The sequence below is a fragment of the Equus asinus genome, chromosome 9 (assembly GCF_041296235.1).
Source record: "Equus asinus isolate D_3611 breed Donkey chromosome 9, EquAss-T2T_v2, whole genome shotgun sequence".
Lineage (NCBI taxonomy): Eukaryota > Metazoa > Chordata > Mammalia > Perissodactyla > Equidae > Equus > Equus asinus.
The window spans coordinates 87,342,705-87,365,882 of record NC_091798.1 but is presented as its reverse complement, the minus strand read 5'-3'; the positions used below and the strand labels follow the sequence as shown (position 1 = coordinate 87,365,882).

At 40.0% G+C, this 23,178-nt stretch overlaps 1 protein-coding gene across 13 annotated transcripts in view; it reads right to left on the bottom strand.

Moving 5' to 3' along the window:
- Positions 1–22,148, bottom strand: part of SSBP2 (single stranded DNA binding protein 2) — a 290,537-nt gene extending 268,389 nt beyond the window's left edge. For 3 of the 13 annotated variants that reach the window (XM_070517854.1, XM_070517849.1, XM_070517851.1), the window contains exon 1: positions 20,939–21,069. Coding sequence is in view for 6 of the 13 variants with exons in the window: in XM_014857023.3 (XP_014712509.1) it covers positions 21,815–21,876 (62 nt within the window). In the remaining 7 variants the exon portion in view is untranslated. The other 10 variants (XM_070517847.1, XM_044777910.2, XM_070517850.1 and 7 more) reach the window with 8 other exon arrangements.
- Positions 22,149–23,178: the final 1,030 nt, after the last annotated feature.

Sequence of the window (23,178 nt, the reverse complement as noted above, 5' to 3'; positions counted from 1 at the left end):
TATTGAAACGTATGATCTTAAGTTTCCAACTGCTTTTGCCTCAGATTCTTTGTTTATAAAATAGAGTTTAAGGTCTACCTCATTGGGACTGCAAGATGATTAATGAAATCACCAATTTAATATCGTTCCTTAGGTCACTGAAATACATTAATAGTTTATTAAGAAATTATACATTAACCCTTCATCTTTTTTAGATGACCACAGATTTAAAGAATAATCACAAATATTTTCATGGAGTAGAATTACTGCCCCCAAGAAGTAATCACAAAACAGTTCACATGGTTGCCAAGCCAAATGAATCTTTGGCAATATCCTACGGAAAAGTATCTTTACATATGCCAAGTAAGGGAGAAAGATTTCCTGGCTGTTTTAATAAGCTTCAGGCAAAAATGCTTATCCATTTCAAGTGTTTCGGTAACCGTTCCTGTAAAAAATCTTAAAAAGTAGAAAGTCAATTACGCTATCCAAATAGAGTTCAATTAATATGATTTTTTCCAATTTCCAGGTTTCAACACATCTATAGAAGAGACCATGTCCAAGTCAGAAGATATCCTTTTCCCTTCCCTTAAGAACAATGAACCATCTACTTGTAGATTACTTCAGAGGGACAATACCCAAAGCTTTGCTTCTCTCCTCCCTGTTGGTTCTAACTTGGGAAGCTGATAAGATAAAATACAAAATGGAATTTTCTTGTAGTATAACATTAACTTAAATGGAGAAATGAAATATTCTATCTTCATTTCAACTATGATGTCAAGAGAACAAAAGATTTTGCTGTTTTAACACTGCAGTGCATTGGAGCATTAGATTTAAAGGCTTTAAAATTGGCCTCAAAAGATGGTCTTTGATTTGACGCCTTACGTCAAATCAAGGTAAGGTTATCTCTAGTATCATTCATTTACGTGAATTAGAAAATCTTTTTTTTTTATTTTGAGGAAGATTATCCCTGAGCTAACATCTGCTGCCAATCCTCCTCTTTTTGCCGAGGAAAACTGGCCCTGAGCTAACATCTGTGCCCATCTTCCTCTACTTTATATGTAGGACGCCTACCACAGCATGGCTGGCCAAGCGGTGCCATGACCGCACCCAGGATCCGAACCAGTGAACCCCGGGCTGCCACAGCGGAACGTGCGCATTTTAACTGCTGCGCCACTGAGCCGGCCCCAGAAAATCTTAATAGCAATCCTTAAAATGCTACATCAAAAGTAGTAAACCATAATCAGAACCATAATATAAATTTATTTCAGAAACTAAAATATGCAAAAATGAATGGCATATGATGTTAAACCATCTGGATCTTCAATTTGTTTTAATTCTTTTTTCTTAGTTTCTAAATATGAAAACTATAATTCTCTTTTTTCAAAATAAAGTGGTAATCCAAGACCCATAGTATGGATAAATACTTTAACATAAACATATATTAAAAATTACTGGTGTTTATGGAACAAATTAATAATAATTTACAGCCTGAAATACAACACATGCAATAAACAGTAACACCAATGCACTCTGCAAATTTACTTTTAGTATCTGGTAGATAATGTTTTTAATGTTTTAAATAAAATAGTTTTGTTTTTACATATTAAATTTCCTATCAAAACTCTACCAAGATTAAATGGAATCTCTCAAACTTAATTTTTTGAACTAAGTTCTGAATCATAACCTACCAGAAGAAATGACAATTTGCTTGTTTTTCCTGTTTTGTTGCTTTTTATAAGAACTTCCCTTTTTATAAATACAACAAATTTCATATGCAAATAAATAAAAGCCAAACAAGTAATTTGAATGCTGCTTTTATATGTCGCATAAAGCTTTGCAGCCTGGTTTCTTTGAGTAGTTCATACAGAAGAAACCCCAACAACAGGTAAAAGTGAGTTTTGTGCCAATGCACCTATCACTACTACAGAGTATTTTGTGCTCTTTCTAGTAAACATTAAAAAAGAAAAAAAAAAAGATACTCCCTCTCCTCAGCTATTTTAGTAGCCTGTGCATTGCTGGGTAAGTGATCTCTGGTTATTTTAGAAAGTTAGAAAACAGCACACTCAAGAAACATTCGACTTCTGCCTTTAAAAAATTAAATGAATAATTCTCTCATCACTGGAAGGAAAGAGGTCTTAGTAATTCTACATAAGACTCTTCATCTTGGATAATTTCAAAAGATTTAAATTTCTAAAATTTAACAGACTTGTTAATTCTAATAGACTTGTTAATATTGTAGCCTTCTTTGCCAGGGAAAATAAATATGCCTAGAATCCCCCAATAATAGATAAAGGTCTTATCAAGCTCATTTTAATGTCAATCAGCAAGATATAATACTATCAATAGAAAAAATATGAAGGCGCCGACAATCTCAGGATTCGACTGAATAGAAAGTATAACTTGGAAGTTGGCGAGAGAAGAGAACTAGTTGTACAGTAATAGACAAACCCAGAGGGAACAGAGACAGCTCCCATGACTTTCAAACATCAGAAAAATGGACCCTTGATCATGGTAAATTATGATTGTAGGGATTCCCATCAATACATCCACAGCTGGAAGAAAAGCGTCAGAAACCCCTCATTATAGCCACACAGGTGAAAACTCATTAGACCCAAAACTGAAGTATTCTCACTGATAAGCTATATATTTCACATAATGCGAACTTATCATAATCTACCTAAATTGGATTATTTAAAATCAAACAGGCCCAAGAACTGTTCTTTACAGTCCTCCAATTTTGCTGACAGATCATATTTGTTAGGAAATCTAAGAAATTATTAACCCTAGATTTTATCGATTCCTTTTTTCTTTCTGTATAACTCACCTTGATCTGACCAAATGTCACAATTAGACAGCACTTGCATGTAGCACTGTAACTTGGGAAACTGAAAGATCTCCCATAAGCCTGTCACAGTGGCTATCTTTGTCTGAATTAAGGCCCTGAATACTAAATAGTTCTTAGTTCGAGTTAAATTTTTACACATTTAAAAAAATATGAAACTATTCTCTGCCCTATAAAAGTCCAAAATTTTTAAAAATATCATCAGTCTTATCTGCAGACATGATTTTATACATAGAAAACCCTAAAGAATCCACTAAAAACTTTTAGAAATAATAAATGAATACAGTCAAGTCACAGGATACAAAATCAACATACAAAAATCAGCTGCATTTCTATACACTAACAACCTAGTCGCAGAAAGAGATTAAGAACACAATCCCATTTATAATTGCAACAAAAAGAATAAAATACCTAGGAATAAACTTAACCAAAGAGGTGAAAGATCTGTACACAGAAAACTATAAAACACTGTTGAAAGAAACTGAAGATGACACAAAGAAATGGAAAGATATTCTGTGCTCTTGGATTGGAAGAATTAACATTGTTATAATGTCCATACTTCCTAAAGCAATCTATAGATTCAACGTAATCCCTATCAAAGTTCCAACACGTTTTTCACAGAAATAGAACAAAGAATCCTAAAATTTATATGGAACAAGAAAAGACCCCAAATAGCCAAAGGAATCCTGAGGACAAAGAACAAAGCTAGAGATATCACACTCCCTGATTTCAAAATATACTACAAAGCTATAGTAACCAAAACAGCATGGTACTGGCACAAAAAAAGACACACAGACCAATGGAACAGAATTGAGAGCCCAGAAATAAACCCACACATTTATGGACAGCTAATTTTCAACAAGGGAGCCAAGAGCATACAATGGAGAAAGGAGAGTCTCTTCTATAAATGGTGTTGGGAAAACTGGACAGCCACATGTAAAAGAAAGAAAGTAGACCATTATCTTATACCATACACAAAAGTCAACTCAAAATGGATTAAAGACTTGAATGTAAGACATGAAACTTCCAAAAAATAACATAGGCAGCATACTCTTCGACATCAGTCTTAGGAGCTTATTTTCAAGTACCATGTCTGACCAGGCAAGGGAAACAATAGAAAAAATAAACAAATGGGACATCAAACTAAAAAGCTTCTGCACAGCAAAGGAAACCATGAACAAAATGAAAAGACAACCTAACAACTGGGAGAAGATATTTGCAAACTATATAATAGATAAGGGGTTAATATCCAAAATATACAAAGAACTCATATGTCTCAACAAAAAAAAATCAACAACCCGGGGCTGGCCCCGTGGCCGAGTGGTTAAGTTCACTCGCTCTGCTGCGGGCAGCCCAGTGTTTCGTTGGTTCGAATCCTGGGCGCGGACATGGCGCTGCTCATCAAACCAGGCTGAGGCAGCGTCCCACATGCCACAACTAGAAGGACCCACAATGAAGAATATACAACTATGTACCAGGGGTCTTTGGGGAGAAAAAAGGAAAAAATAAAATCTTTAAAAAAAAAAAAATCAACAACCCAATTTAAAAAATGGGCAAATGATCTGAACAGAGTTTCTCCAAAGAAGATATATGGATGGCCAATAGGCACATGAAAACATGTTCAACATCATTAACTATCAGGGAAATGCCAATCAAAATTACAATGAGGTATCACCTCACTCTGGTCAGAATGGCTATAATTAACAAGACAGGAAACAACAAGTGTTGGAGAGGATGTGGAGAGAAGGGAACCCTCATACACTGCTGGTGGGAGTGTAAACTGGTGCAGCCACTATGGAAAACAGTATGGAGTTTCCTCAGAAAATTAAGACTAGATCTACCATACGATCCAGCTATTCCACTGCTGGGTATTTATCCAAAGAACTTGAAGACACAAATGCATAAAGATACATGTACCTCTATGTTCATGGCAGCATTATTCACAAGAGCCAACACTTGGAAGCAACCTACGTGCCCATCAAGGGACGAATGGATAAAGATGATGTGGTATATATACACAATGGAACACTACTCAGTCATAAGAAATGATGAAATCGGGCCATTTGTGACAACATGGATGGACCTTGAGGGTATTATGCTAAGTGAAATAAGTCAGAGGGAGAAAGTCAAATACCACATAATCTCACACATAAGCAGAAGACAAAAACAACGACAAACACACACACAGCAACAGAGATTGGATTGGTGGTTACCAGAAGGGAAGAGGGGAGGGAGGAGGGCGAAAAGGGTGATTAGGCTCACATGTGTGGTGATGGATTACAATTAGTCTTTGGACGGTGAACATGAGGTAATCTATACAGAATTTTAAATATATTGCGACGTACATCTGAAAGTTATATAATGTTATGATCCAATGTTACTGCAATAAAAAAAAATATCATCTTGCAATTACCGGAAAAAAATCAAATGTAACTACAGAGACAATCAGAAATGTGTACATTGTATCATAAATACTTATTCATTTAAAGTAAATGGACGAAAGGATGACATTTTCTGAGTAGAATGAAGACTTAAGACCCTTTATTTTATTTGAGTTAAAGCTACTTCGGGGCTGGCCCATGGCCAAGTGGTTAAGTTTGCTCACTCTGCTTCATCAGCCCAGGGTTTCGCCAGTTCAGATCCTGGGTGTGGATCTAGCACCACTCATCAAGCCATGCTGAGGCAGCGCCCCACATAGCAGAACTGGAAGGACCTACAGTTAGAATATACAACTATGTACTGGGGAGCTTTGGGGAGAAAAAGAAGGAAAACAAAAAAAAAGATTGGCAATAGATGTTAGCTCAGGGCCAATCTTAAAAAAATAAATAAATAAAAGATGGAAAAGTAACACCAACCTGTACCTGTTTCTTTGCCTTTTATAACTTCTTAAATATGTAGATAGAAAGGTCATTGTTTAATTTGTATTACTTCCATATGAACAATAACTAAGAAAAAGTGTGATAAAATAGACAACATAAAGTATCTCTAAGCAATCTTTAACACTTTAAAGGGCTGGTAAACCTAAAATATTTTTCATCGTGGTTTTTGTTTGCAGTTTGATGCAAATATTTCCCTCCCTCAACTTTACTCTAAATGACAGCAGCCTACTGTAACACATACACAATTCTTATACATTTCAAAGTTGCTAGCCTTGCCAAGAGGACAAGCAAAAGAGATCAAGAGAAGTACATCCATAACATAAACAAATTCTCAGCACACACCACGTAGACAACCAACCAGCAAAGGAAAATGAACTTATAAAGCCTCAAGAATTTGTTAGGCAGAAAGAGCTTTCTCTATTTATAAGAAAAACATTTAAAGATGGTATGGTACACTCGTAAGCCAGTACCATCACTGCCTCTCCAATAACTGGTTATTTTACAATTGATATCAAGACCACTGCTCTTATTGGAAAATTTTTTAAATAAATGCCACTTTATTCAAGTTCCCAAGAGAAAAATCAAATTGACCTGCACATGCTCCTCACTGTTGATTTTAAATGGACATAAGCATGCTAAGTTAGTGATCAAATGAAAGTACTTAAGAATTTTGCTTAGAACAGCAATGGTTGTAAACTTTAGTTAATTCATCTCATGCTGGATGTTGCAAATCATATTAAATATATACTGACAAAACTTAATTTATTATATCTTTTATAACTATATAACAAAAAATAAATAACAACCCTAATCCTGTCAGTTACATTTCAAAGCTGTAGTAAAAGTCATGAGATTTATGTAAAAGGCAAATATGCTATTAACGATATGTTACATAGAACTTATTCTAACTTATACTTCAAAATTTTTAAACTCAAATATCTTTTAAATAATTAACTAAAAAATTAATACAGAATTTGTCTGTTACAAACAATGTAATTCACAACACATTTTGTAAACTTTCCTATTGACTGGGCAAAAATGTTAGAAATTTTTATCAGAAAATACTACATAAAAATAGAACATCAATAATAAACCATAAATTATGTCATTTCTATATGTCCATTTGCTTTCCTCTGAGGTTAAGCTTATCCTGTTATAACAAATAACACAGCATATTTATCAATCCATCTGTGCTTTATTTGATCTGGGTAAAATGGAATGGACATTTTTTAACATCTCAGACGACTTGTTTCCTGTTTTCACGATGGTAGAAGTAACCTCTGATCAAGTCACTTCCCTGCTTAAAAACCTTACAGGGAACCCAAGTGGCCTCAGGATGAATTCGGAATTCTTAGCCTGGCTTTCAGAAACCAGTCTTTGCTTATCTCTGTAGCCTCTACTATCTTTCCAAAATCATCCCTCCCTTAAGCACTGAACTTTCTGTTTCTCTCTCACTTCTAGACTTCTCCCAAGCACAGACTGTTCCCTGTGCCCAAGCCCGGTACCTCTCCAGCAGGGTTCACCCTGCCCACTACCCTGCCCAGTGTTGTATCCCCACCACCTCATAGAGTGCCTGGCAGGGAGGGAGCCGAGCCTTGAATAAGTATTTCATGAGTGAATTAAGTAAATGATTTTAAGTTTTTTCTTTAACTTTTGTTTTTGAGAGAAAGACTTACTAGGAACTTGGAAAATGATAAATGCTCACAAATGTTATCTTTGGTTACTTTTCTTCCTCTTACTTAAAAGGGTACTTTTTAGTCAAGTGGCTTTCATATTTTTCTTATTAGATAATATCAAAATTTTTCCATGCACGTATGGATTTGGAAAAAAAATCACGAAGTTACATGGTTATTTTTATTTTCTTCATTTCCCTTATCTGTATTTTTATATTTTTTACTTTGAATATTTATTACTTAAATAATAAAAAGGATTTTAAAGAGTACTATTGTGCGATGTAAAGAGTATTACTCAAGTCCTCTCATTTGTCCCCTCTACCAATTTAAAAAGCAGGAAGGAAATTTAGACACTCTACAGGGATGAGGTCAAGTATGCTAACCAGGAGAGATTTTAAAAAATTCCTTCCCATCAAACTCTTGCTTTAAAGGCTAATAGCCTAATGACTGGCAGCCACGGCAGACAGCTATTAATTCAAGTATTTTTAACTCTTTCACGGTCATTTCTCAGTTGTCACTTGAAAATATTCCCTTTATTCTTATCTCCAAAGATTCAAAAAAGCTTTTAAAAATCTTTTGACAAAAACTAGCAATATAACCCCACCAGTGTCTCACCTTATCCTAAAAATCATTTTTAAAAATTCACATACTCATAGCCACGTTCTAAGCCCATCTACTAAAGCTAAAACCACTTTACCTACTGTCTTCTTTCCCTGCCATGTCACCTAGAGCACCCCAGTAGTGTCATCCTTTAAGAAAAAAGTGGTTCAAACCAATTGACAAAACCTCTTTACAAGACAATAAAACCAAAGAGTGTTCCCCAACTAACACCCCGCCATGCAAAATTACCCAGGTAAAAAACCTACACCCTCTGCTGGTCAGTCTTCTCTCTGTACTTCCTTTCCCAGGGGGAGGCTGTCCACATCCAATGTCTCGACTGCCTTGCCTTACATCCAGCTCCTCAAAACACTGCACATTAGCTTGGGTTCCCTCCACTGACACTGTTCTCCCTGAGGTCACAGACAATCTCTCCATTCCTTCTGCTATACCTGGCATAGTAACTTACGTCTCCATCCTCAAAAGTCCCCTTCCTTGACTTCTGTGACGCCAATCCCTTCTGAGTTTCCCTCACGTCTCTCTAGCGTTCCTTTTCAGTCTCAATCTCAAACTCTTCTTCCATCTGTCCCTTAAATACTCCCCAAGGTTCCACCTTTGATTTCCTCACACTTTCTCCCCGGACAGTCCCACGAAGAACGACTTCGTTCCCATCTCACGGCTTCAAATGATATGCAAGCAAAGAAAAATAGGCCATTATAAGGGACATAACAGGAAAAACTAGACTATGCTGTTAAAAGCCCAGGGATGGCGGCATGGCATGTGTGAAGCTTCTGGAGTGCTGGTAATGTTCTTTTTCTTGATATAGGTGCTTGGTCACACTGGTGTGTTCAGTTAGTGAAAATTCATCAAGCTATACACTTATGTACACTTTTCTGAACGAATGTCATACTTCAATAAAGTTATTTTTTAAAAAGAGAGAAAGAATGAGCTAAACCTGAGTTCAAATTCCAGGTCTGACATGTGCAACTTGGCTAAATTACTTATCCTATTATTAAAGACTTAGTTTCCTCATCATTTAAAATGGAGATGATAACACCTACTTCATAGCACCGTAAAGAATAAAATAAAATATAAATTAGCTGCCTGGCATAATGCCTGAAACATAGGTGCTTTATGCTTACAATGTGACTTCTCTTTCCCCATCCTTTCTCAATTCTGTATCTCCAGCCCAGATACCACCATCCCCCGCTCAAGAATCACACATCCGGTTTCCTCCCAAAGTGCTCCATCTCTAGATCTGAATGGCATCTCAAACTGAACTCATCATCTTCCTCCTTACACCGATCTGTTCTTCTTCCTGTAGTACCAAGAAGTCTATGACTGAAACTTTTACCCAGGATTACAGTCATCTTAAAAATCCTAACTGTGCACATTTGACCACCAAGTCCTACGTATTCTACATCCCAAGACACCCCCTGGACTGCCAGTAGTATAGAAAAAGGATGCACTATTACAGTAGCTTACCCAATACAACAGCTCCCTAACATATCCATCTCTCCCATTACCCCATCCTCCATATTACTTCCAGAATGGTTCTTCTAAAACATGCCTCAGATGATGTCACTTTTCTGCTTAAAATTGCTTATCTTCCAGGTCAAGCTATTATTTAAGGTCATTCTTGAAACAGTTCCTGTTTAATTTACCAGACTTTTCCCTACAGCACACCCAGTGACACCAACTTTCTTGCAGTTCACCAAATATACCATACTCTTTAATGCCTCCATGTTTCTGCATGTTTCTCTCTCTCCCCAGAATACTCTTTACTTGCCCCCTGCCCCCCACCATGTGGCTAATGCTTACTTCTCATTTAATAAATATCCTCTTAGAAATATCTCCTGAGGCTATCATAGCCCTAGGCTAGATGCAATGCCCTTTCTCAGAACTCCCATAGCACCTTCTGCATACCCGCTATAGTGCTTGTTACCCACTGTGGTCATCACCAAGAGTGAGCCCCCTCTGGATAGTGAGCTCCTGGGGGGCAGACACAGCTGTGTCATTTAGATCTGACTCAAGCTGGCCCAAAAGAGGCTGACAGTTAATATTTCTTAAATGAATAAAGGAACGGGGAAACAGAAAGCAGAAGGAATATTATTCCCGCCTCATAAAACGTATACAAATTTATAATATCATAATAAAGTTACATGGGTTTTAAAAACTAATTTTAAATGTTATTTTGACAAAACTCAACTTTTTAAAAAGCTCTATTTTCTCAGGCCATTCTATACAAAGAACCATAAGACTTGTTTCAAATTTTTAAAAAATTAAAATTTGAACACTGTCCTGGATATTCTCCGTTGGCCCTGCCAGACCCACTCTCGACCCTGTGTGCTCTGCTGGGACCTGGGAGGCTCATCTCTACAGAGTATATCAGGTCAGCACCCTTGGCCTCTGGCTTCCAGTTGTGTTCTACAGAAAGGAGGCATCAGTGGATCAGAAGGCAGGAGAAGAAAGGCGACTCCCTCCCTGCCAGGCCTCCAGCTTCTGTCCACAGTGGGTTTGACGGTGGGTGTGTTGTTCTTCATAAAAACACAGCTCCAGGGGGGTGACCTTGCTGCAATGACCACAGCACTCCGTCACCAGATTCCAGTAGCTGCTATCTCCCTTTTCCCCTTCAGATCTGAGGGGGTAAAGCTCCTTTGTTGCTAATTCCTGGGTGTTCCTCCATCCCTTGTTGGTTCTAATCCTGCACATACCTTCATCAAACTCTCTTCAATTATCCTTTTAACGGAGCTGTCCTGCTGGGGATCTGACTAACACAAACACAGAAACATTTTGTCAGCTAGGAGCATTTTCACAAGTGCTTTTGCCAGAACTCATGAGCTCTCTCATTAATGATATGCCCATCTTACAAAAAAGCATCAAAAGCCTTTAATGTTTTAGTAAAAGTCTGCCTACACCTCAATCTTTCGGGCCCTGAATGCATAAGTCCAAATCACTTGCATAATTGACCCAGTACCAATTTGAATTCAAAATGAATTAGTAAGTCATTTTCCAAGATGAATTCCCACCTGAAAACTATTCCCAATATATACACACATACATATATGTATATGCATGTGTAAAATATTTTATGGTAAGAAACGTCACCTAAGTTTTTCCATTACAATATTTCTAAATGAAAGAATAACAGTATCAGTCTCTCAGTTTAATTCAGGGTAAAAAAAAAAAAAATTGCTTACTGAAACACCTTTAAGAGCTTCCTAATAATTGCTATTGCTTAAATGCTCTGATAAAGTGTAATCATCACATAATTTTAATCTAATTATAAATGACAAATAACACATGATGCTGTGAAAAAAATGAAACGAAAGAATTGTTTCTATTTTTCATAATAGTCAGTACTACAGAAATAACTATGTAATAGATTCAGTATGGTTGTACTATTGCTCCTGGACCACATGGAACTTTCCAGATGCCCTAGTCCAAAAACAAACAAAAAAATCAACAGGCCATATGCTGGCTGGAAGAAACAACATGTAGAGGAGATTCATAATTAGAGGAGAAAGGTTTTTTCCTAGATATTACTTATTCTGTTTCTATTCATTTCTGACTCTAAAATTTACCAAATAAAGTAACTTATGCCAGATGACTTTGCTTCTAGATACAGAAAGAAGAATGGAGAAACAGCTCTACCTGAAATTATAACCTGAGCTCCTAAATGGCATCTTCCTCTGACAAGCATTACATCCACGTTGTTAAATCTCAGATAGCAGCTAAAGAATTCAGAGCCATTTGTGGAGCACTTTCGGTAGCTATAATTCTGCCCACTGTTTTAGCAGCTGTAAAATGCTCTCCTTACCCTCCCTCTTCCCTACTGCCTCCCACCCCAACTCAAAATGGCGGATACACGTGAAAAGAACTATCTAAGCATTCCCATCCCACTCCCCACCCTCACAACTCCCATTATTTTTTTTTCCCATATTAAGCAATGAAACAAAGAGGTTAAATGGTTAAAATGGGCAGTGGAGTCAGAAATCTGAGTCTGAATCCAGATTAGGCAACTTATTCCACGGCCTTGGACAAGGTATACAACCTCTCCGAGAATCAGTTTCCTCATGTTTAAAATGGGGATTATATCTACCTTATCAAGTTGCTGGAGGGATCAACCAAGAAAAGCAGTGGACACAAAAAAACAAATACTGTATGACTCTATTATACAACATACATATAATAATCAAATTCATTGTGACAGAAAATAGAAATGTGGTTGCCAGGGGCTGAGAGGAAGGGGAAATGAGGAGTTATTACTTAATGGGCACAGAGTTCCAGTTTGGGAAGATGAAAAAGTTCTAGACGGATGGTGGTGATGGTTGCACAACAATGGGAATATACTTAATACCACTGAAATGTATACCTAAAAATGGCTAAAATGGTAAATTTTATGTTACATGTATTTTATCACCATAAAAACAAGAAGAAGAAAAGAATATTCTATCAATAATCCATATTAAAAGACTTTCCCTCCCTCTTTGGAGACAGACAAAAGGAAAACTCCTTTCCTTCCCCTCCCACTACCCTAACCCTCCAAATGGAAGCTAACCGGCAAAGGAATCAGAAGAGTTCATTGATCAAAATTAGCCTAAGCCTTCACAAATTAGAAACCCAAACTACCCTAAATCCCAAACCAATCAACTCACACAACAAAAGCATAAGGATTTCAAACAAAAATGAGATTTTACTTATGATGTAGCACTTTTACCGTTAAGTAATTATATAGGATTGCATTTAACTCACGGTATAACAATATTTTTCATTTAATCAAAGTACTGACACAAACTTTGAACTATCATCTAAACCATGATTCTCTGTTGAATCAAATCCATACCTAAGCCTTCTTAAAATATATATGAATCTCTCATTTTAAAAGAGGCAGCTGTAGTATAAGGAAAGGAACACGGACCTTGGAACCAAAAAATTAAATATGGCTCAGCTCTGCCATATATTATCTGTATTACCCTAGCAGGGTAAGTCAATTTCCATTTATAAATCTCAATAGTCAATGGGAATTATCACCTATCTCACAAAATTGTGAGATTTAAATAAAATAAAGCATGTTAGAATACCTTTAAACTATAAAGTATAATCCCATTTATACTAAATTTGTTGAAACAAAAGGAAATTATTCTATCAAAAATTCCTATTAAAAATATACACATACTTCATAGTTATGCAACTAGGTAATCTCCTGTAGTCCTGAATTTCACAGAAAGACTAATAAATGCCTATATTATAGAAAACTCTTCTTTAGAAATTACATATTAATCCTGGTACCAAATATTAGAAATATTGGGGAGAAAATGAGCTAGATACAGTGATAATCCTGTTGTGATATATCTATAATCGGTTACATCCTTAATTCATTTATTCCACAAATATCTAATCAGAATTTCAAGCACTGTGCTAAGCAGTGGGAATACATTAGTGAAGACAACACCATGTTTCCTGTTCTCAGGGAGCTTCCACTCTAACCAAGAGATGAAGCATTAAACACAACACCACACAAATAATTCACTAATTTATGACAGACGTGTAAAAGGAAAAGCCGAGGTTGCTATGAGAGCAGAGTAGGAGGTCTAAGCCAATTTGGGAAACTTACGAGAAATAAATACACTAGTTGTACCATCCATTGTCAACTCAATAGGCTTTAAGCGTTCAATAAATCTTAGCTATTTCTATCATCAACATTATTATAAAGGCCAAATGCTGCACTGTCCTCATTAAGAACAACTGCTTCCCTGAGGTTTGGGAGATAAGAGATTGTCAACCTTATTACCTAGGAAAACCCAGACGAACTAGACCCACCACCCAATTCCTCAATAAAAACCAAAACCAGGCTCCAGGAATTCCTAGCACAGCTTCTCATCCCAAATTTGGCTCATATTTTACATATCCCTGAGCAATTATGCTGATGCTGAGAGGCTCCTCAATGGTAGTTCAGCCCTGCCTGAAACACTCTAACCCCAAATCTTCTCAGGACTGATTCTTTCAATACTACTCAGGTTTCTGCTGAAATGTCTCCTTCTCCAAGAACTTTCCCTTAACCACGATCTAATGTAGCGTCCCATTTAATCAAATCTCTATTACATCAGCCTACTGTACTACTTTCCCAGCACTTACGACTATCTGGTACTGCCTACTACATTTATCTGTGTATTATTATATGTTTCTCCTTCAAACTTGAAAGGAGGTTCCATGAGAGCAGGAACTCATTTTATTCTCTCCAAATTCTCAAGATACATCTTCCTTGCCAAAGACTCCCAGTTCTGTTTAGGTAGTTCAGGTACTAGGGAGCATGTTTCCAGCCCAGAGGATGAAGATGACTGATTTAAGCCAATTATGGTAATCCCATTACCTTCGTCAGTAATTGGTTTAGGGGAGGGCATTTTACAGTTCTCTTCAATAAGGCATAAGAAGATATCTGCTAAGCAACTTCAAGAAGAGGTTTTCCTCTCTGATTAATGAGACACGAAGAAGGAAAAACCATACCCTTCTTCCTGCCTTTATCCTTGGTTGTATGAAGAAATGATACTGGGAACCTGATGCAGGGACACTGCATTCAAGAGAGGGAAACCATGAGGATAGCAGAGAAGCTGGTCCTGAATCCTGATGTTCTTGATTCCCTGAATCAACTCTGAAACTACCTCCTCCAGGCATCCTGTTACGTGAGATTCATTTTTAAACCCTGATCAATTAAGCCATTTTCTACCTCCTGTTTTGACACCTGCAGCCAAAAGCATGATAAACTCTCAAGCCTCTGTTTCTTCTTAACATTAACAGAAAATAGTTCCTACAGACTAGTGCATTCTTGAGGAGATTAAGTGAGACAACGCAAGTAAAGTGCCAAACATAAACAAAATACTCAAATGATAGCATTGCTGTTATTGCTCCATTAAACAATAACTTTTATGACAAAACTCCACAAACTCTTTAGGTAGTATTTAGGACTTTGTTATGCTACAGAAAACATTTGTTTTAATCCTGTTTAAATAATATCATTTTTAATAGAATAATTCATTTACCTAGCATTCTTCCAAAAATAAAGTAGCTTTTGGTTCTTTCTCAAGTTTGAAGTAGGTAAATAAAAGGAGAATCAAGGCAAATATCAGATCACTAAAGAAAAATAACCACATCAACTTCAGGCAAAAGCCTGTTTTTGGCACCAACTCCTCTCCTAACTTACATGGACAGACCCACGTATAAATTTTCATCTACTATTCTTACCTTCACAAATATTTCATGAGTATTTTAATGACTTAGATTTACTAATTAAAAATTAAACCTATATTAGTAATTAAAACTATATTATAGCTACAATTACAAAAACATTCTTGAAAAATAGGAAAAGAGAATATTTCAGTCTCCACAATTTTTTCTGTGCTGAACTACTTGTCTGATATGCCACGAAGCAAAATTAATACAGATCAAAAGTAGGAGATTGCTAGGTCATTGATTCAAACTCAGTCCAGCTGAATTGTGATTTAAAATGTTATAATGGCTCATTACTGTTGGAAAGCTGTTTAGGGTTCTACATGAAATAGAATAATCAAAATTCTTAAAGTAAAATAGGAGAGTAGTTTTGTCATTACTAAAGAAGTGACAACAACTGAAGTTTCTCTTTTAAAGATGAACAAAGAATGAATATTAATTCCTTCATTGCATTGGAACTGTCCAGGCTGAGTCCAGATAAATTTTTGATCCTGTCGATATTACAAAAACATTGTTAGCTCCACTTCTCAAAAATCTTTAAATATTAACCTACTCTAACAAAAATTACCAATTACCCATTATGACCAACCATGAATTTGCACAGCCTGCAGGGCTATTAAAAGTCACCTGGAAAACCTCTATTCCTCCCTACATAGACCATTTTTCTACCTGTTTTTCAACGTCCTCACACAGTGAATAAGACAGACAGTTTGGGAAAGGTGAGAGGAGCCTCCACTACTTCTTTAACATTACCGAAAACACACAGGAACACAAATCTTGGTGGACCACCCTTCAGATGACTTTTTGTAGCACACATGGGGTTTGGCATAGCAGTCAAATAACTTCAGAGCCCTACTCATGTTCAGTTATATACATATTTTAACAATACCTTACAGGAACAGACGTTACATTTGTAAAACGTACACAAAATCTGATAAGTTTAAAATCTAAATATAATCACTTATTTTTTATTCCAAACTCTCTTCAGATATTAACAAATATATCTTATTCTATTGCTTTGGGAACCAATAAGTTATTAATAAAATTAATATTTTAGCATATTTACAGAGGCTTACATATTACTAACCAACAATATGTCACGAGCAGGCAAATATTTCATTCCCATACCAGTGTCAAAGCAATAATGTACACAAAATAGTAGAGAATATTCCCATGGATTTCAAAATAAAATTATAATTATCTGCAATATTTTTTTAATTATATATTCCCAGAAGTAGTATCACGTCTTTTAAATCCAGTACATTAATCCTCAATCCTATGTCCCACCATTAATGTAACAGTTGTGATCTCTATGGAAGGAAGAAGATTCTAAATTCAAAATGTTTTTTCCCCAAATTTTACTTCTAACTCTAAACTATTGGGGTGAAATTTTAATAAACTGCAATCTAGGCATTGCAATCCCTGCCCACAGTATCTTTTAATTTTAAAACAAAATAACTCTGCTTTCTAGTAGTAATTGATGATGTAAGACACATTTGGTCCACTACGGCACAACAACTAAAATTTAGTAACTTTTTTCATCATGAATCAGTTTTATATGGCAAACTGGCTCTAAAGTGTGGAAACAAACCTTTCGTTTTTTTCCTTCATAGCTCTAAAAAAATACATTGCAATATTAATACTATTTCTGAGAGTCAGAATAAATCTCTGGGTAAACACATACATTTTTTCTTTATGTGTGTACATTCAAAAAAATCATTTTTGGGGTACTTTTTCTAAAATATGAGAGATCAATCAAAAGAAAAACTCTCAAAGCTAAGATGACATATTAGATACACGTTTACTATTTTGGAAGAAACATCCTGAGTCTGGGACCGGGAGTGTCAACTTAATATCTTACAGAAAATTTCATTCCCATAAAGGTATCCCTTCACTAGTTTTAGAAATCTTAAATGGCATTAACTGCATTAACTACTAGGCAATCAAGTTTCTGAAGAGATTTGTATTCACTTGCCTTAACTCTATTTCCTTCAGGAAGGAAGGACAGAAGAAGGAAAATTTATGATTTTTAAGGGGGGTCACAATAAAAAGAAAGAGGGAAATTAAGGTGATGCTGGCAGATACTGATGCCTATAAACTCTCTTTCATATAGTGTTTAAATGTTCATTAGACTTTAACCACTTAAAAATGAGCATATGGTCCCTGTTTCTTGGTATATTCTATTAAAAGATTCATAATTTAAAAACTAAAGTTACTTCTTAGGGCCCTAGGTTACATGCAGTTTGATTTCTGTTGTTTCTGCCAAGTTTACTTCACATAATGTCACTGTCCAGTATGCATATCTTATGTTCAACTTTGCTTCACAGCAGATTCATCTTTCTGTGCTATTATGTAATTTTAAAGGATCAAAGAGTTTAATAAAAAAGAAGTATCACCACTTATCTATTGCAGATGCTAGTTATTCTTTCTGTGGCATAGAGTGTGGCTTAAAGCTCAGCAATTTCATACAGGGATTGCTCACAACTACAATGTTTAACTTTAAAATGCAGGTGATAACACAAAATTCCTGGAAGAAAAAATATGAAGAAACAAGGATTCTTCATTATTTTAGGCTCCCAATTTTCACTCCTATAATTTCTATGCCTTCACAACACACACACACGTCTGCAGTCTGTCAAAATGGAGGGTGTGAGCATCAGGATATACAGTGGGTAAGGCTGCGTATCTGATCAAATCTTTAGTCTGTTATATCTGATTACGTAATGCTGTTCCCTAAATCTGTAGCGTCCTACCCTTGATCAGGAAGAAAATCTGGTATACTGGAAAATGTATTTTTCAGCTTCAACCACAGGTTCTGAAGTTAGAGAAATCTTCGTCAGAAACCCAGCTAGCAGTGTATCACCTGGGCGAGTTACTTAACTAATCAGAGTTGTAGTTTTATTTTTTTCTTCTTCTTCATCTCCCCAAAGCCCCCCAGTTCATAATTGTAGATTCTAGTTGTGAGTGCCTCTGGTTGTGCTATGTGGGACACTGCCTCAGCATGGTTTGATGAGCAATGCCATGTCGTTGCCCAGCATCGAACCTTTGAAACCCTGGGCCGCCGAAGGGGAACTTGGGAACTTAACCACTCAGCCACGGGGCCGGCCCCAATTTTATTTCTTTAGTGGAGAAAAAAATCACTATCCTGCAGAATTGTTGGGAGAACTAGAGAAAATACGGTGACCAGTACATAGAAGGACAAACAAATAATAATTACTGTTGTGTCGTTATTGGCTGTTTTTGAAATACAACTAAGCTAGAGAATGTGAAACTCAAAACTTTCAAAGTCCCTATTTTAAAGGTCACTGAAAAAAATTTTTTTCACATTGAAAAAATTCCTTTGAGTCTAACATCTTCATTTATTCAACAAGTATTTATTTGGTGCTTTTAACATACTGTCCTTAATGTCAAGGATACCTCAGAGAAGAAATCAGAAGTATTATCCCTTGCCCTCAAGAAACTTACATTTTAGAGGAAACTAAACATTAAACAATCAATTACATAGTTACTAAATTACCATTGTGATTAGTGTTACAAAGAAAGGCTGCTAAAGGGGAAAATGACCTAACAGGATCAGAATTTAAAGTTTTGCACAAACATCCCACCCCCCTCCAAGGGTTTTCAATCACTCTCTCTGTAATTAAACCTAATCCAAACCTTTGTATAGACTTGATCTGTCTGGTTTTTGAAACAAAATAATTAACCTGACTATTTTTATGTTCAGAACTGTATACTGAAATTATAGAAAGTGTAAAACCTACAAATTAATTTCAAGTATTCCATATTGTGACTTTTTAACAAAAGAGAAAGCAAAGATATAATAATATAGTAAGCATTTATCAGCTATCCACTATGAACTCAAGTTAGAAAACACATTTCTTGATAGATCATAAACCAATACATATTTTTATTTTACACGCATGCCATTATTCATAATAATGACACTTTTAAGAACATTTTTATTACAGTAAAATAAATACACATTTATTACTGACAAATAAATTATTCCCAAGATTTTTAAGATCAGAACAACTATAATTTGCTTACTAAAAGAGCATTCTTGTTTGCTCAGATACTTTTTAAAATCTGCCACCTTAAATTTTTTTTTTAATCTGATGACATCCATTTTAAAGATAACTTTAAGATTCCTATCTTGAGAAGTTAGCAGACTGTTGTAGAATACTGCCATTATAGTCCCAGGTAAACATAAAGGGGAAAACTGAGCCATGAGAACAACCCTCCCACCAAAATGAAACCAAGGTTATTCTATAAAATAGAATCTCAGAGTTTTTCTCAGATTCAAACATTCACCTAAAAATTAATGCAACAACAATTAACCCAGGACAGTCACTGTCAATTCTCCAGAAGTGGCCTCTTCACCTATATTTAGTTCATAAGCCAAGCCAGTCCAGGATTCCTGCTGCCAATTACAATGAATGGAAGAAATTTATTTAAATCAAATAGCACCATCTAGCAGAACCCTCACCACTCTGCTTACAAGAGTAGATGTTCCTTAGCTGTTCAGTGCGGTAGATGTGACAGCAAAAGTGGCAATTATTTGTTTTCATGACAGAATCACAGAATGAGAGCTAGCAAGGACCACAGACACACCAGGTCCAACTTCCTCATTATCTCAGATACAAAAAAAAAAAATTATAAAGTTATCAGGATACAGATTAGACTCAGCCAGTCCTGCGAATCCAATTAAAATCCAAAATTATTTGGATTCTCAAATTCAAGCACCCCAAAATAAATAAGATTCTGCCTCAATACACTTCAATTCTTCAACTCCCAATAGCATGAAATCCAAATACTCTGTAATCATTAAAACAGCCTCCTTTAAATGTTTTTATTTTATCACATATATGATGAATGCACACAAGTTAGGCTGTTATTTCTAAACTTCGATCTTTTTATATATATATTCCTTGTCACAGCAACAAGATCCTTAAATGTAGCTCCTCAGAAAATACCTCTGGAAAAAAACAAACAGCATCTCTCAGTTAATTTTTTTTTTGTTTTGCTACATCAAGGCCTGCCACCCCTAAATCCTATGGGAGTTGTGTGTGTTGCTGCCAACACAAAGATTAGGAGATGTTGCCATCCCTGGGGCACAAGAAACTTTCAGGAGAAGACTCCTAACTGCCTAAAGCAACGAGGGAAACTCGGTCGTCCGCGCACTGGGTTTTTATTTACGCAGCTATTTCCGTGCGCAAGGTAACCAAGTAGCTTTTGAGAGATGCTCTCAGACTTTTCCCCAGGCTGAACCCCCTCGGCCAGGCAGAGTGCGTTCACCGACAAGGATGAGCCTCGCCCGCGGCGCGGAGGTGGTTACTGGGAATCACTGATCTGCTGCACGGAAAAAAGGGGTTCTTCCTCAGTGGTCACAGTCACTATTCGCTCTCATTTTTAGTAACAACCAAAGCACCGTTACAAGTACGTAAGAATAGCAGCAAACAGCCCTGCTTCGCACTGTGCCGTGACGGCGGCATCCCGGGCCGGGAGGGGCTCTCTCCTCGCCAGCCTCCTCTGGGCGCCCACCGAAGTTAACACCTGTATCTCCCCACAACCCCGACCCAACCACTCCCCCCGGCGCCACGCGGCTCCCCGCCCGCAGACGCCGCGCCGGACCCCTGCCCCTCCCCGCCGCGGACAGCCCTCCCCGGCCGGCCGCGCCGCGCCCCCCGACCCCCGCCCGCGGGCCCCGCCCAGCCCGCCGCCGCGGCCGCCGGGCCCCCGACCTTCGGGAGGCGGCAAGTCTCCAAAAAAAGTTCGCGGCCGCCGCCGGCGCGGAGTTGGTCCGCCGAGAGACAGCGACGCCAGCGGCCCCGGCGGCTCCCTCCTCGCCGGCACTTTTCCTCCCCGGGAACTTGCTCCTTCACTGACTCCCAAACTTCGGCCGCGACCCCGGCGCCCCCCGGCCCGGCCCCGCTCCGCCCGGCGCCGGGGCCACGGCCCCGCGGGCCCCCGCCCGCCGCCGAGCCCGGACGCCCCCGGCCCACGCCCGCACACGCCCTCCGCGCCCCGTGGGGCCCCGCTCGGCCGCTCCGCGCCCGGCTTCCGCCCGCCGCGCGCCGGGCACCGCCGCCCTCGCCTCGCCCGGCGCTCCCGGCCCCGAGCCCCCGCCGCGGCGCCCCGCGAGCCGCCCGCCCGACCCCAGCGCGCCGCTCCGAGCACCCATCTGCCCCCCGCGCGCCCTCGTCCACGCAGCCGCCCCCTCCACCCGCCCGCGACCCCCGGCGGCTCTCCCGGTCCCTGCAGCCCCGGACCCCAGCTCGAAAGTTACTTTGAGAGGAGGTGAACCCGCGGCTTATTCGCCTCAATCAGCCAAACAAGTTTCCATCCCCGCCAGCAGCACCGCCGCCGCCCCCCAGCACCCGCGCTCCCTCGAGCCCGCAGCCGCCACGGCCGCCCGCCCCGCGCGGGCCCCTCCCGGGAAGGAGCCGCTCCCCGCACCGCACGCCCCCAGCTCGCGTACCCCTCCCCCTGCCAGCCCACCCCCGGCTCTCCCCGGGCGAGAGTGTCTGTGTGTCTGTGTCTCCGCGAGAGTGTGCGAGTGCGTGCGTGTGTGTGCGCGCGTGTGAAGGCGGAGATGGGTGAGAAGCGGAGACACTTACTTCTCCCGGGCCTGGCTGTCGGACGGGACGGCGCTGCTGTTACTCTTGCCTTTGCCGTACATGCTTGTGCCGAGAGCAGCTCCCACTGTCACGCACCTGTCAACCCATCACAGCCTCCCCGGGAACAGCCCCGTCCCCATGGCGACCCACGCAGCCACCCCCACTATTGGCCGCCCCACGCCAAAGCTCCGCCCCCTTCGCCCAGGCAACGCGCGAGACGGACAGGCCTCCCCCTCCCTCCGGCCTGCCGAAGCGCGCGGTGGCGGCTACAGCCTAAGCGGCAGTCTCCTCCCTCCTGCCCTCCCTCCCGGGTTCCCTCCCTCCTTCCCTCTCCGCTCTCCTCCCTCCTCCCGCTCTCCTTCCCCCCACCCCCCTCCGAACCCCGGCGCAAGGGGGGAATTAGAAACTGCTCTAGAAGGATTTTAAACAACTGGCTGTTCTCGCCGCCGCCGCCCCTCCCCCCGCGCCGCCCGCGCTCGGCTCCTCACTGGAGAGAAGGCGCCGGGAGGAGGGGAAAGTGCGGCCTGGAGTCTCTGGCAGGAGCCGGCGGAACTGGAGTCCCGGCGGCCCCAGACTTCGGGGCGCCCGCCGAGGACACAGACAGACCTACGGCCCCAGCCGCCCCGGGGGCCCCGCCAACCCCCTCTCCCGCTCCTCTCCTGTCTGTGACCCCGCGCCAGTACCCGGGACTGATCTCCGCCGCCCTCAGCCCTACTCCCTGGGGTGTCGCCCCCGCCCTGCTCCCAGAGGGCTGACTGGCGAGGGACACACGCGCCGTTCCCTCGACCTTCTGGCTGAGCGACCGGGAGTGAGTCGCCTTCCCTCCCGGGAAGGGACTGCGCCTCCGGCCCTTGGCGCCGCTGGGGTGGCGTCGCCAGGCCCCTGGGGCCGCGCCCTGCGTCCCAGGGGTGCACCCTGTCTCCGGGCTGCCTCCTCTATTTAGAGGTGAGCCTGCCTCCCACAGATGGCCTGGGGCCTCAGTGGCCCCCTATTTCGGCCGCTCCACGCTGGAGCCCGGGGTGCCCCATGCACCAGCTTCCCTGCCTGATCTGCCGCAGAAAAGGGCCCCAGGCATCCCCACCTGGCCCGGTGGATCCAGCCTTGGCCGGTGATCCCTACTTATCCCGACCTCTGGAATGGAAAGGGCCATAGAAGGCCTTTGAAACATCCTTGTCCTTATCCATAAGAATAGGCCCCAGCTGCGCTCCAAGGAGTGCAGAGCTGTGCCAGAGTTGAAAGGCTGCCCCAGAATATTTCTAGATCCAAGCCCCTAATCCCATTTCAGTAAATGCGCAAAAGTTTGTGAAACACCTGGTTCCGGATAGAACTCCATCCTTTATCTTGTCGAGATCCTTGGCTGTAAA